Source organism: Scyliorhinus torazame, chromosome 5, assembly GCF_047496885.1.
Source record: "Scyliorhinus torazame isolate Kashiwa2021f chromosome 5, sScyTor2.1, whole genome shotgun sequence".
Classification (NCBI taxonomy): domain Eukaryota; kingdom Metazoa; phylum Chordata; class Chondrichthyes; order Carcharhiniformes; family Scyliorhinidae; genus Scyliorhinus; species Scyliorhinus torazame.
In genome coordinates, this window is record NC_092711.1 from 321,093,631 (window position 1) to 321,108,048 (window position 14,418).

General features: G+C 48.6%; 1 protein-coding gene across 5 annotated transcripts in view; it reads left to right on the top strand.

Annotated features, from left to right (window-relative positions):
* Positions 1-14,418, top strand: part of LOC140421317 (fibroblast growth factor 13-like) — an 818,086-nt gene that overhangs the window by 789,746 nt on the left and 13,922 nt on the right. For all 5 annotated transcript variants that reach the window (XM_072505962.1, XM_072505965.1, XM_072505963.1 and 2 more), the window contains one exon: positions 742-940. In XM_072505962.1, the coding sequence (XP_072362063.1) occupies positions 742-940 (199 nt within the window). The remainder of the gene's footprint in view (positions 1-741; positions 941-14,418) is intronic.

Consider the following 14,418-nt stretch of genomic DNA (forward strand, 5'->3'; position numbering starts at 1 on the left):
AGGTAGGGTTGATAGAGAGGGGCAGGGTTGTGCGTGAGGAGTAGGAGGGACTCCTGCTCATCTCCGGCTCCACAAATGTATTTTTGTCAATTGCTTTTCCATGTCTCCTCTGCTGTACTGCCGGAGTTTACAGAGAGGCATCGCCTTGGTAGAAGTTCCATTAAAATCATTAAAACAATGTCAAGATCCTTTCCATGTTATCGGACTTGAGATAGATAGCATTGATTGATGAGGGTCTCAGGCAGGCCCTGGGAAATGTGGTAATGGCGCAGGAATAAAATAAGACATCCACTCCCTCCATTTAAACTCCAGTGGCACGCTGTTCCCATCTTGTGTTCAGATCTCACCCTAATTAGGATCAATATAGGGTTAACTCTCACCTATTCCACCCAGTCATAATCTTTGCTCATCAGCTTGAAACCTAGGTTTACACTCTGTGCAATTAAGAGTGAAATTGGCTGGCGTTCAAACCCAATCCCAAGAAATTGGGGTCGGATTCTCCGGTCCCCGAGCCACATGTTTCCCCGACGGCGCGCGGGGGAGGGGGTATCGTTCACTGGCAGCAGGATTTTCTGTTCCCGCTGCTGTCAGTAAGATCCCACAACACTCAAATAATCACCTGTTCAGCTGTTTGGAAGAAGTTGATTCAGAATCATTTCTATAACTGTACCGTGTAAAAGTTTGACTTACGTGAGAGTATGTTATTGTAATAATTATTTTGTTGTTTTTCTCTGTACGCAGGAACACTTCACGCCAGAATGCAGGTTCAAGGAATCGGTATTTGAAAACTACTATGTGACCTATTCGTCCATGTTGTACAGGCAGCAACAGTCTGGAAGGGGCTGGTATTTGGGACTTAACAAGGAGGGCGAGATCATGAAAGGAAATCACGTGAAGAAAAGCAAAGCAGCTGCCCACTTCCTCCCCAAGCCATTAGAAGGTAATATCCCAAAAGACTGTCTTTGCTTCAGCTGTGAGCATTAAGAGGGCAGAGAAGGCAATTAACCATTGGCCAGTGTTCACCTTTAACCTGATTGATGTCTGTTGGGAAGTAGGATTAGTTTTAGAGATGTCACTGTTAAGAAGAGGCTTGGTTTAGCTCTCCATTTGAAGCAATCTACTGTAACCTATTTATGACTTGTTTCCTGACAACTATACAAATCCTACTCAGCTTTGAATTATGTTACAGCTCGTGCCTCAGGAACCACTTGCAGTAAAATGTTTCCATTACAAATGGAAGAATGTCCTCAGCCTCCCTTTCGTTCCTCTGCTGATACTCCCCAGTTGATAATCTTTTTCACTGATTTATCGATCAGTAGAGACCGCCTTAAACCGCTCAAATCACCATCATTTGCAAAGGTTTATGAATCGTCTCTGTTGCAGTGAAAACAAAACCTCCATTTTGCGCTGAATTTTTGTCTGTAATTCCAGGTGTCTTAAGAACAGGAGATCATTCAGCAAACCCCCTGCTGAGCCTGTTCCACCATTCAATGAAATCATGGCTCACCTGTGACCTCAATTCCACATACCTACATTTTCTCCACAATATCTTTTGTGAACAAAAATCTATTAATCTCAGATTTAGAATTTACAATTGATCTGGCACCAATTGCTGTTTGAGGTACAGCGGCTATTCCTACTTTCTAGCACATTTTGTGCGTAGACATTTTTCCGAATATGGGGTGGGATTCTCCGACCCCCCGCCGGGTGCCGGTTGGCGCCCCCCCCCCCCCCCCCCCGGCGATTCTCCGGCCCGCGATGGGCCGAAGTCCCGCCGCTGTCAACCCACGCCAGCTGGCATGGATTGAACCACCTTTGGGACGGCGGGCCACGGCTGCGCGGGCGGGCTCCGGGGTCCTGGGGGGGGGGCGCGGGGCGATCTGGCCCCGGGGGGGCCTCCACGGTGGCCTGGCCCGCGATCGGGGCCCACCGATCCGCGGGCGGGCCTGTGTCGTGGGGGCACTCTTTTCCTTCCGCCTTCGCCATGGTCTTCACTTTGGCGGAGGCGGAAGAGACCCCCTCCACTGCGCATGCGCGGGGATGCCGTGAGTTTGCCGCTGACGCTCCCGCGCATGCGCCGCCCGGCAAAGCAATTTCCGCGCCAGCTGACGGGGCACCAAAGGCCTTTCCCGCCAGCCGGCAGGGCGGAAATCAGTCCGGCGCGGGCCTAGCCCCTCAAAGTAAGGGCTCGGCCCCTCAAGATGCGGAGACTTCCGCACCTTTGGGGCGGCGCGATGCCGGACTGATTCGCGCCATTTTTGGCGCCAGTCGGCGGACATCGCGCCGATATCGGAGAATCCCACCCTTCATGTCTGAAATTCTTGGTTGTAATTTCTGTGCACTTCCTGGTGTTGTTCTCGTGAACCTTTGCGATCCCCTTGCTCGTAGCTTAAACACCCTTCCAGTAATGGGGTGCTGAGAACTCTAATGTCCCATATCAGTTCTGTGAAACGTCACTTTCCATGCCTCAAATAGGAGATAAATCAGGAACCCTGTTTGAATGAATTTCTGCAGACAATGGTGAATTTGTCATCCCTAAAGCAAGAGATAATAGGTGTGGAAGAAGGAAATGAATGATGGGAGAAGTTTCCCTCCTAGCCATCCATCATCCTGACTTGGAAATATAACCCTGTTCCTTCACTGTCGCTGGGTCAAAATCCTGGCGTTCCCTCCCTAACAGCACTGTGGGTGTACCTACACCGCACAGACCGTTACAGTTCAAGAAGGCATAGGGCAGCACGGTACCATAGTGGTTAGCACAGTTGCTTCACAGCTCCAGGGTCCCGGGTTCGATTCCCGGCTTGGGGCACTGTCTGTGCGAAGTCTGCACGGTCTCCCCGTGTCTGAGTGGGTTGCCTCCGGGTGCTCCGGTTTCCTCCCACATTCCAAAGATGTGCAGGTTAGGTGGACCGGCTATGCTAAATAGCCCTTAGTGTCCAAAAACCGATAGGTTGGGTTATGGGAATAGGGCGGAGGTGTTGGGATGAGGTGGAGGTATGGGCTTGGGTAGGGTTCCAAGGGCCGGTGCAGTCTCAATGGGCTGAATGGCCTCCTTCTGTACTGTAAATTCTATGATTCTATAAGGCAGCTCACCACCACTTTCTCAAGGGCAATTAGGGATGGACAATAAATGCTGGCACCGCCAGCGATGTTGACACTCAATCAAAGAATAAATATGTCAAGGTCAGATGTGAACTCTGGACAGTGATGGGCCAAATAAACCTTTTCTCTGAATTTCCTTAAGAGTTTCCTCCATCCCCTGCCTCATACTTGGATTAAATATAGGAATGACAAATTGGCCAGACATGTACGTTTCAGCGAATCAAAGTAAAATGCTATAAAAAGCACCAAAGGTAATCAGGTTTTTTCATTACTTGTCAGGAGTGACTAAAGGGACTCATTTGTATTCCATAAGTTACATGGTCTACTTTCGATCTGATTGATGTTCTTTGTTATTGCTGGAAATGGAAGTGAATCACTGTCACATTTGACGGAATATGAGGTGCTCCTGGATAAATGAAGAAGTTTGTATTAGTTTCACCCGTTCCACATTGCAAACATCAGAGAAGTAACTTTGTATTCTGCGCCATGTGGTCTCAACTCTACAAAGGAAATGTTCTTGATGAAAGGTTTGCAGTGAACAGGACTTTCAATTCTCTGTTCTAAGGAAGAGCTTGTTTTCCACAAACTCCGGATATCCCAAATTTCTTTGAATCCAGTGAATCAGTTTTGAAGCTGAGTCATTTTTGTTGAAAACACAACAACATTTGCATACAAGGTCCCACAGGAATCAAATGTGGGAACAGGCTTCTCTGCGATGTCAGCGATGTAATTAATGATGCTCTGCACATCGGGGGAACTTCCCGTTCTTCCTCAAATACTGCCATGGAACCTTTTACTATAACAACAACAACTTGCACTTTTATATCTCCTTTAACATATTAAAATGTCCCAAGGCAGCTCTCAGGAGAGTTATCAGATTAACACTGGGAATAAGGGAGTTGGCTAAAAGCTTGGGGTGGAATTTTCCCATCATTCTTCGGAGTGTCAGACTCTGACTGAAAATTGGTATGTGCCTCTCCAAGGTTTTCAGACCATGGAGCCGGATTCTCCGTCCCGCCATCCCCGTTTTCCGGCACGGCGCGCCCCCGCCGGCAGTGGGATTCTCCGTTCCTGCAGCCGGCCGATGGGGTTCCCCATTGTGGACCACCCCTCCCCCCCTCCACGCCTTCGGGAAACCTGTGGGTGTGGGTGCACTGCCAGCGGGACAGAGGATCCCGCCGATGGAGAATCCCGCATCAGGGGCGTCATTCTCCGCCGGCGGGAGTCTCCGTTTTGCTGGCGCCCGGGGGTTTCCCGACGGCGTGGGGCTGCCCCACAATGGGAAACCCCATTGACCGGCCGGTGTTACGGAGACTCCCGCCGGCCGGTCGGGGCAGAAATGTGGCGGGGCGGGTAGGAGAATTTCGCCCCAGATCTTGAGCCACTCCAATAAAACAAAATAGGGGGCCTGGTTTACGCTGTAGGTCTGGTGGGGGCAGGGCCTGATAGAGCCAGTAATGTCAGCACCACAGAGATGGCGCCCCGAGCAGAACTAACAGTAAACTCCGCAATATCCCCCACCTCCGTGAAGATATGGGGCGGGGGGGGGGTCCCCATGCCGCTACGGAACAATTATAGGAAGTTCTCCCCCACCATCACAACCACTGTGGCAATATCATTGTTGCTCCCACCGCCCAATGCCAGTTCCCCCCCCCCACACTGCCCACTCCCCCCATCACTGCCCAGTCCCCCCCCTGTCAAAGGCCTCGGCACGCTCCCTGCTCACCACATATACTGGGATCCAGCCCCACCCTCAATTGTGCATCCCAAGGACCCCACCTCTGGCACTGTCCCTGGCACAGGCTGGCACTGAATATTCCAGAGTTAGTGCCCAGATAAAGGAAAACATATCTGCCAAGGGTGCTGCAATTAAAATGTGGAATACTCAAGAGGCCAGGATGGGAGGAGTGCAGGGATCTCAGAGGGTTGTGGGGCTGGGTCACACTCCGCAGATAGGAAGGAGCGAGAACGTGGAGGAGTGTTGTGAAATAGGAGGAGATGTTGGCCAGTTAACCCCAGGAGCCTGCTCCCCAATCAATAAGATGGCTGATCTGTTTGTCTTTCCAATTCTACGTTGCCATCAACCCCGATAACCTTTGATTCCCTTATCTGACAAGAAGCTATCTGCCTCAGCTTTAATAATATTCAATGACCACCCCTCCCACCCTCCCGCAAGCTGCCCCCCCCCCAACTCCACCAGCTTCTGTGCCAGAGAGTCCCAAAGTCACCCTCAGAGAGGAAAGGTTCTCCTCATCTCTGTCCTTTAGGGATGATCCTCAGTTTAAACAGAGCACCACAGTTTTGGACACGCCCAAAGGAGGAAGCATCCTTTCCACAGCCACCTTATCCAGACCCTTCATCATCTAAACTTCAATAAAGTCACCCCTCATTCCTCTAACCTCCAATGGAATCAAGCCCAGTCTGCCCAACCTTTCCTCATAAGACAACCCGCTCATTCCAGGTATCAGTCTCGTAAACCTTCTGTGAACCACCTCCAACGAGGTTAAACAAGGAGACCAGTGAATCGAGCATCAGTAGCAGGGAAATTTTTGGAAAATAATTCTGAGGGACAGAATTAATCTCCACTTGGAGAGGCGAGGATTACTCAGGGATAGTCAGCATGGTGTTGTCAAGCTGACTTGGAGGAAATTTGAGGAAAGTATTTTCACCCAGAGGGTGGGGGGAATGGGGGGCTCACTGCCCGAAATGCTGGTGGAGGCAGCAACCCTCTCAATACTCAGCTGAGCATTTGAAATGCCATAATATGTGCCAAGTGTTGGAAAACGGGATTAGAACAGATAGGGTCTTGTGGCTGATGCAGACATGAAGGGCCATCGGGTCTCTTTCTGTACGGTAAAGGTCTATTTGAGATGTAATGTCACCAATGTATCACTGAAGAATAGCATCCCATGTCTGATGTCCAATTCCTCTAGTAATAAAGGAGAGCATTCCATCAGCCTTCTTGGTTCCTTATTTAAAATAAATTTAGAGTACCCAATTCATTTTATCCAATTAAGGGGCAATTTAGCGTGGCCAATCCACCTAGCCTGCACATCTTTGGGTTGTGGGGGTGAAACCCACACAAACATGGGGAGAATGTGCAAACTCCACACGGACAGTGACCCAGAACCAGGATCGAACCTGGGACCTTGGCCACATGAGGCAGCAGCTAACCACTGCACCACCGTGCTGCCCCTTCTTGGTTACTTGAAGGAAATGAAAATCGTTTATTGTCACAAGTAGGCTTCAATGAAGTTACTGTGAAAAGCCCCTAGTCGCCACATTCCAGCGCCTGTTCAGGGAGGCTGGTACGGGAATTGAACCGTGCAGCTGGCCTGCCTTGGTCTGCTTTCCAAGCCAGCGATTTAGCCCAGTGTGCTAACCAGCCCCAGTACTTGCTGCACCTGCGTACTAACCTTCTGTTCAAAAACTTTCTGAGAATTTTAAAATTGAAGCATTGCCAGACCAGAATGCAATGTTGGTCAGCCAGCACCAAGTTGCTGGGTAACAGGAGCTTGGTGTGAACTACGATACAAACACCCAATTTATTTGAGGAGCTGAGAGGGGGAGGGGATTGGGAAGCCAGAGAGGAAAGCTTTCCAATTGCTGAAGCTGAAGAGAAGGAACGCAAGGATGATGGTTCCAACAGCAGATGAACTGAGGCAGGGGTGGCGTCCGGTGATGTGGAGGAAGTTGATCATCTTGATGATGGCCTTGGTTTATGGTCAGAAGCTCATTTTGAGATTAAATAGGGCTCCAAGGTTGGGAACCCAGGTGATTCAGACATGTGATGTATTGTTTTAAAATGTTTCAGTGATTATTTTGTGTGTCTTCGGGATCTGGGTGTGACTGGAACTGCTGGCATGCATTTCCATTCCGAGGTGGCTTTGAGAAGGCGGTAGTTTGTTGCAGTTATTTATTCACCATGGCAACAAGACACCATGTAGAGGCGACATGATTGCAGTTTGGCCCGAATATATAACCGTGTGCATTTTGAGGCTGTAGCTAGCATTTGGGCGAAAGTTAAATGCAACAACAGCAAGAACAACAGCTAGCAGATTTACAAAGCTCCTTTGATATTGAAACATGCCCCATGATGCCTCACGGAGACATCCCACAATGCTCTGGGAAGGTTTATGAAAAGGATGGTGTTTAAGGAGAATCTTTAAATGAAGCAGAGAGATGTAGGTCTGGTAATTGAATCAGATGAGTGAAAAATCATGACCAAATTGTTCAACATGGTGTGTGGTGTACACACTCAATTGGCACTGGGTGAGCGCCATGTACCAAATGAATCCGACGCCCTGGCATTGATCACTGCACCAGCCTAAAGCTGGTGTGCCATGCCGGCTGTCGACACTTTTGGCAGATCTAAAGTAGTCAGCACCCAAGTGGAGGTGGAAAAGTGCAAGTGCTCTCAGTGGCTGCACATTTAAACAACTAGCTTCAAGCTCACACCTCACCTCCACTCCATTTCCCCCCCCCCCACCCCCGCAAAGCGGTCCCCAGATCTCCCCTACCCACAGACCCCCCCCATTTCTTTACACCCCACCTCCCAACAAAACTCCCCCACTACACCCCACCTCCCGATCTCCTCAACTCCCACCCTTCCTCCTGAACTTCTCCCCTCCCACCTCTTGATTCCCTCACTCCCTCCTCCTGATCTCCATGGCTCCTATCCTCTCAATCTTGTCCCCCTGATCTGCCTGCTCTCCCGATCACTTTTCCCCAACCCGATCTTCCACCCCTTCCTCCTTAAGACCCTTCTCCTAATTTCTTTGCCACCTTCTTCCTATCTCCTCATATCCTCCTCCCCATCTCCCATCCCTCTCTATCTCTTGACCCCCCCTTTCTTGATCCCCTTGCCCCCTCCTCACAATCTCCTTGCCCCCTCCTCTTCCCCTCCTGAACCCCCACCGCCGCCCTGACCTTCTCCCCCACCACCTCCGTGCTCCCTCTTCTCAAGCTCTGCCTATCTCCCCAATTTCTTTAACCCTTGCCTCCCCCTTGTGCATACTACACCAAAGTTCCTGACCTTCTCACCAGATCACCTCTCCTTACTATGATTTGCCTCCTCACTGCGACATCTCCTGGGCTATCGGGACCTGAGCCCATTGGATACATCTTGATGATATCAGAGGACCAATTCCGGAAAGCGGAACACCTGTGGTAACAGCCGCTGCCTTGGCTGGATCCTGAATGTGGGCACACACCAATTAGCCAGGGAACGGTAAAAGAGATTCAATCATAACGTAGCAAAGTGCCAGTTAGAAAGTTGAAACTCACTTGAATATACAAATCTGGATCTTGCCCTCAATGGGCTGGATCCAGATCGTGACGCCTCACGAGATCTTGTTAGGTCTGGTGAGGCGTGACGAGGCCGGTAAATCTCAGAAGAAGCTTCTCATGAGGATCACTGGCCTCATTGAGTCCCGAGTCGGGCGCCACAGGACGATGGGTCACGCCCATGTTTTGCAATTAATATTTGGTAAATCTACAAAGGTAATGTCAAGATGGTCTCTGATTGTGCGGACACTCTCCCAATTTCTTTCTCCCACTTTATCAGAATTCCTACTGATCCTCTAGTCTTCAGCTTCGATGAAGACATAACCAATCTCTCCAGCTGTTCCCTCACCTGCTGCAAATTTCTAAGACTTTGTTTTTTCGCATAGTTTTGAGAATTGTTGCTCTCGGTCTGAACGTTCTGACTGGCACTTTGCTGCGTTATGATTGAATCTCTTTTGCCATTCCCTGGCTAATTGGTGTGTGCCCACATTCAGGATCCAGCCAAGGCAGCGGCTGTTGCCAAGGGTGTCCTGCTTTCCGAAATTGGTCTTCTAATATCATTCAGTCCAATGCGATCATGACTGACCTGATATAAACCTTAACTCGGAGGACCGAATGACCAACTCCAGTTTCTATTTCTTCTGACACTTAAAATGAAGGCGCGAGGAAGACAACAAACATATGTCAGGATGGAGAATAAAACCTCAACAGGCATTGGGGACATTGTCTTCACCCAGCCTCACCACCATGGAGTCTTTTCACATTGTTGCTTCGCAATGAATATGGTTCAAACTCTTTTTACAAAATGATCCTCTCTCAGTCACATCCTAATCGGCCAATTGAATGAGCTTCATAGTGCTAGCCTTTAGTGTGTCGAGAAAAACAAGCTCATGTCTTCATTTGTGAAGATGATGTTAGATCAAGCGATTTCTCTCTGAGGTAGAATCTTTCCGCTAGCCTGCTTTTCATTATATTTTCCAATCACTATTCACTATAATTAATTCCCAAGCTGTTTTCAGGAACAATAATCACTTATTGTCAAAAGTAGGCTTCAATGAAGAGCCCCTAGTCACCATATTCCGGCACCTGTTTGGGAAGGCCAGTACGGGAATTGAACCCACGCTGCTGGCATTATTCTCATTACAGGCCAGCTGTTTAGCCCACTGTGCTAAACCAGCCCTTGCTGATGAATACATTAAATCTGTTGGCAAGATCCCACATGAACTAAACCAAAGGGGGGGTTTATATAGAATTTACGAATTTACGGCAAGAGGTAATTTAAAATGATCTAACGATTTCTATCTGATATAAGAACAAAAATTGCTGGAAAAACGCAGCAGGTCAGGCAATGTATGTGAATAAAAATAGAGTTAAGGTTTTAGGTTGATGACCTTTCATTACTACTCATGATGGTTAGGGGCTGGTTCAGCACAGGGCTAAATAGCTGGCTTTTAAAGCAGACCCAGGCAGGCCAGCAGCATGGTTCAATTGCCGTACCAGCCTCCCCGAACAGGCGCCGGAATGTGGCGACTAGGGGCTTTTCACAGTAACTTCATTTGAAGCCTACTTGTGACAATAAGCGATTTTCATTTCATTTAATCTTTCATGACCCATGGGATCAGATGAAAGATCATCGACCTGAAATGTTGTTTCTCGCCACAGGTGGGCACGGGAGCAATAGGTCAGAAGGTGAGAGCATTGAGGGAGAACTAGGGAATAGAGACAGTGTGGCTCTGAGGCAGAGCAGACAGGGAGATGTTGCTGAACACAGCGGGTCTGGTGGCCTGAAGTGCATATGTTTTAATGCAAGAAGTATTACGGGTAAGGCAGATGAACTTAGAGCTTGGATTAGTACTTGGAACTATGATGTTGTTGCCATTACAGAGACCTGGTTGAGGGAAGGGCAGGATTGGCAGCTAAACGTTCCAGGATTTAGATGTTTCAGGCGGGATAGAGGGGGATGTAAAAGGGGAGGCGGAGTTGCGCTACTGGTTCGGGAGAATATCACAGCTGTACTGCGAGAGGACGCCTCAGAGGGCAGTGAGGCTATATGGGTAGAGATCAGGAATAAGAAGGGTGCAGTCACAATGTTGGGGGTTTACTACAGGCCTCCCAACAGCCAGCGGGAGATAGAGGAGCAGATAAGTAGACAGATTTTGGAAAAGAGTAAAAACAACAGGGTTGTGGTGATGGGAGACTTCAACTTCCCCAATATTGACTGGGACTCACTTAGTGCCAGGGGCTTAGATGGGGCGGAGTTTGTAAGGAACATCCAGGAGGGCTTCTTAAAACAATATGTAGACAGTCCAACTAGGGAAGGGGCTGTACTAGACCTGGTATTGGGGAATGAGCCCGGCCAGGTGGTAGATGTTTCAGTAGGGGAGCATTTCGGTAACAGTGACCACAATTCAGTAAGTTTTAAAGTACTGGTGGACAAGGATAAGAGTGGTCCTAGGATGAATGTGCTAAATTGGGGGAAGGCTAATTATAACAATATTAGGCGGGAACTGAAGAACATAGATTGGGGGCGGATGTTTGAGGGCAAATCAACATCTGACATGTGGGAGGCTTTCAAGTGGCAGTTGAAAGGGATTCAGGACCGGCATGTTCCTGTGAGGAAGAAGGATAAATACGGCAATTTTCGGGAACCTTGGATGACGAGAGATATTGTAGGCCTCGTGAAAAAGAAAAAGGAGGCATTTGTCAGGGCTAAAAGGCTGGGAACAGACGAAGCTTGCGTGGAATATAAGGAAAGTAGGAAGGAACTTAAGCAAGGAGTCAGGAGGGCTAGAAGGGGTCACGAAAAGTCACTGGCAAATAGGGTTAAGGAAAATCCCAAGGCTTTTTACACGTACATAAAAAGCAAGAGGGTAGCCAGGGAAAGGGTTGGCCCACTGAAGGATAGGCAAGGGAATCTATGTGTGGAGCCAGAGGAAATGGGCGAGGTACTAAATGAATACTTTGCATCAGTATTCACCAAAGAGAATAAATTGGTAGATGTTGAGTCTGGAGAAGGGTGTGTAGATAGCCTGGGTCACATTGAGATCCAAAAAGACGAGGTGTTGGGTGTCTTAAAAAATATTAAGGTAGATAAGTCCCCAGGGCCTGATGGGATCTACCCCAGAATACTGAAGGAGGCTGGAGAGGAAATTGCTGAGGCCTTGACAGAAATCTTTGGATCCTCGCTGTCTTCAGGGGATGTCCCGGAGGACTGGAGAATAGCCAATGTTGTTCCTCTGTTTAAGAAGGGTAGCAAGGATAATCCCGGGAACTACAGGCCGGTGAGCCTTACTTCAGTGGTAGGGAAATTACTGGAGAGAATTCTTCGAGACAGGATCTACTCCCATTTGGAAGCAAATGGACGTATTAGTGAGAGGCAGCACGGTTTTGTGAAGGGGAGGTCATGTCTCACTAACTTGATAGAGTTTTTCGAGGAGGTCACTAAGATGATTGATGCAGGTAGGGCAGTGGATGTTGTCTATATGGACTTCAGTAAGGCCTTTGACAAGGTCCCTCATGGTAGACTAGTACAAAAGGTGAAATCACACGGGATCAGGGGTGAGCTGGCAAGGTGGATACAGAACTGGCTAGGCCATAGAAGGCAGAGAGTAGCAATGGAAGGATGCTTTTCTCATTGGAGGGCTGTGACCAGTGGTGTTCCACAGGGATCAGTGCTGGGACCTTTGCTCTTTGTAGTATATATAAATGATTTGGAGGAAAATGTAACTGGTCTGATTAGTAAGTTTGCAGACGACACAAAGGTTGGTGGAATTGCGGATAGCGATGAGGACTGTCGGAGGATACAGCAGGATTTAGATTGTCTGGAGACTTGGGCGGAGAGATGGCAGATGGAGTTTAATCCGGACAAATGTGAGGTAATGCATTTTGGAAGGTCTAATGCAGGTAGGGAATATACAGTGAATGGTAGAACCCTCAAGAGTATTGAAAGTCAAAGAGATCTAGGAGTACAGGTCCACAGGTCATTGAAAGGGGCAACACAGGTGGAGAAGGTAGTCAAGAAGGCATACGGCATGCTTGCCTTCATTGGCCGGGGCATTGAGTATAAGAATTGGCAAGTCATGTTGCAGCTGTATAGAACCTTAGTTAGGCCACACTTGGAGTATAGTGTTCAATTCTGGTCGCCACACTACCAGAAGGATGTGGAGGCTTTAGAGAGGGTGCAGAAGAGATTTACCAGAATGTTGCCTGGTATGGAGGGCATTAGCTATGAGGAGCGATTGAATAAACTCGGTTTGTTCTCACTGGAACGAAGGAGGTTGAGGGGAGACCTGATAGAGGTATACAAAATTATGAGGGGCATAGACAGAGTGGATAGTCAGAGGCTTTTCCCCAGGGTAGAGGGGTCAATTACTAGGGGGCATAGGTTTAAGGTGAGAGGGGCAAGGTTTAGAGTACATGTACGATGCAAGTTTTTTACGCAGAGGGTAGTGGGTGCCTGGAACTCGCTACCGGAGGAGGTGGTGGAAGCAGGGACAATAGTGACATTTAAGGGGCATCTTGACAAATATATGAATAGGATGGGAATAGAAGGATACGGACCCAGGAAGTGTAGAAGATTGTAGTTTAGTCGGGCAGCATGGTCGGCACGGGCTTGGAGGGCCGAAGGGCCTGTTCCTGTGCTGTACATTTCTTTGTTCTTTGTTCTAACCCGCTAAGTTTTTCCAGCAATTTTTATCCAGCGAGAGTGAGATCCAGATCGCGACGTCTCGTAAGGTTCAGTTGAACCTCGCGAGACGGCTCAAGCGACTCAAATCTCGGAAGGGGCCTCTTGCGAGAGTCAATGGCCTCATCACATCACTAAGTTGGCGCAACGAGGCCAGTCAATCCGACCTGAAAAAAGGTCGACTCCCCCTCTGAGAGGGCAGAGAAGGGACATGATAGAAGTAGTTAACGTTTGAAAGTTTTTGGACAAGTTGGATCAAGTATATTGTTCCACTGGGGACTGAAGTTGAGCACCAGGGCCCTGGTTATAAATGTAGGATAATAAAAGAAGATAATGAATGCAGGAGGAAGCTGTTGAGTCAATGGGGATGATTTGTGCCCATGTTCACCATCAGAGAGAACAGCGTCGGGAGTGCAAAATATCCCAAGAGTCAGGAAACCCGGGGCTGGATTCCCTGCCTCACCCCGCCACATTTCTGCTCCGACCCACGAGCTCCGTTACGCTGGCCGGTCGATGGGGTTTCCCATTATGGGGAAGCCCCACGCCGCTGGGAAACCCCTGGATGCCGGCAAAACAGAGAATCCCATCGGCAGAGAATCCCGCCCCCAATTCTCGCTGGCGGGATAGTGTTTCCCGTTTTTCCACTACCCTTGCTGATGATGAAATGAGGTTTCTGCCGACAAAGTGTGATTAACGATACATCTGAATAAATTTTAATGTAATTAACAAGCCCTGACAATGCACTGGCACTGCCCCCGGCACCAGTTGACACAGCCAGGTTGGAACTGCCAAGTTGACACTGGAAGTTTTGGACAGGTTGGCACTGACAGGCTGGTTTAGCAGGGGCTAGTTTAGCACACTGGGCTAAATCTCTGGCTTTTAAGGCAGGCCAGCAGCATGGTTCAATTCCCGTACCAGCCTCCCCGAACAGGTGCTGGAATGTGGCAACTAGGGGCTTTTCACAGTAACTTCATTTGAAGCCTACTTGTGACAATAAGCGATTTCCATTTCATTTTCAGGGGCTGGTTTAGCACAGTTGGCTAAATAGCTGGCTTGTAATGCAGAACAAGGCCAGCAGCGCGGGTTCAATTCCCGTACCAGCCTCCCCGAACAGGCGCCGGAATTTGGCAATTAGGGGCTTTTCACGGTAACTTCATTGAAGCCTGCTTGTGACAATAAGCTATTATTATAATATTGTATTTTTCAATGTAGATTACAGATAGATATTTCTGCATTAGAATTGACCTCTTGAATGAAGAGCTGCCCAATCCGAGGGGGTATAAATTACTGAAATTAACAGATAAACCTGAGTTCTGCTGACTGGTCTTGTAATTCTGTTAAAGTGC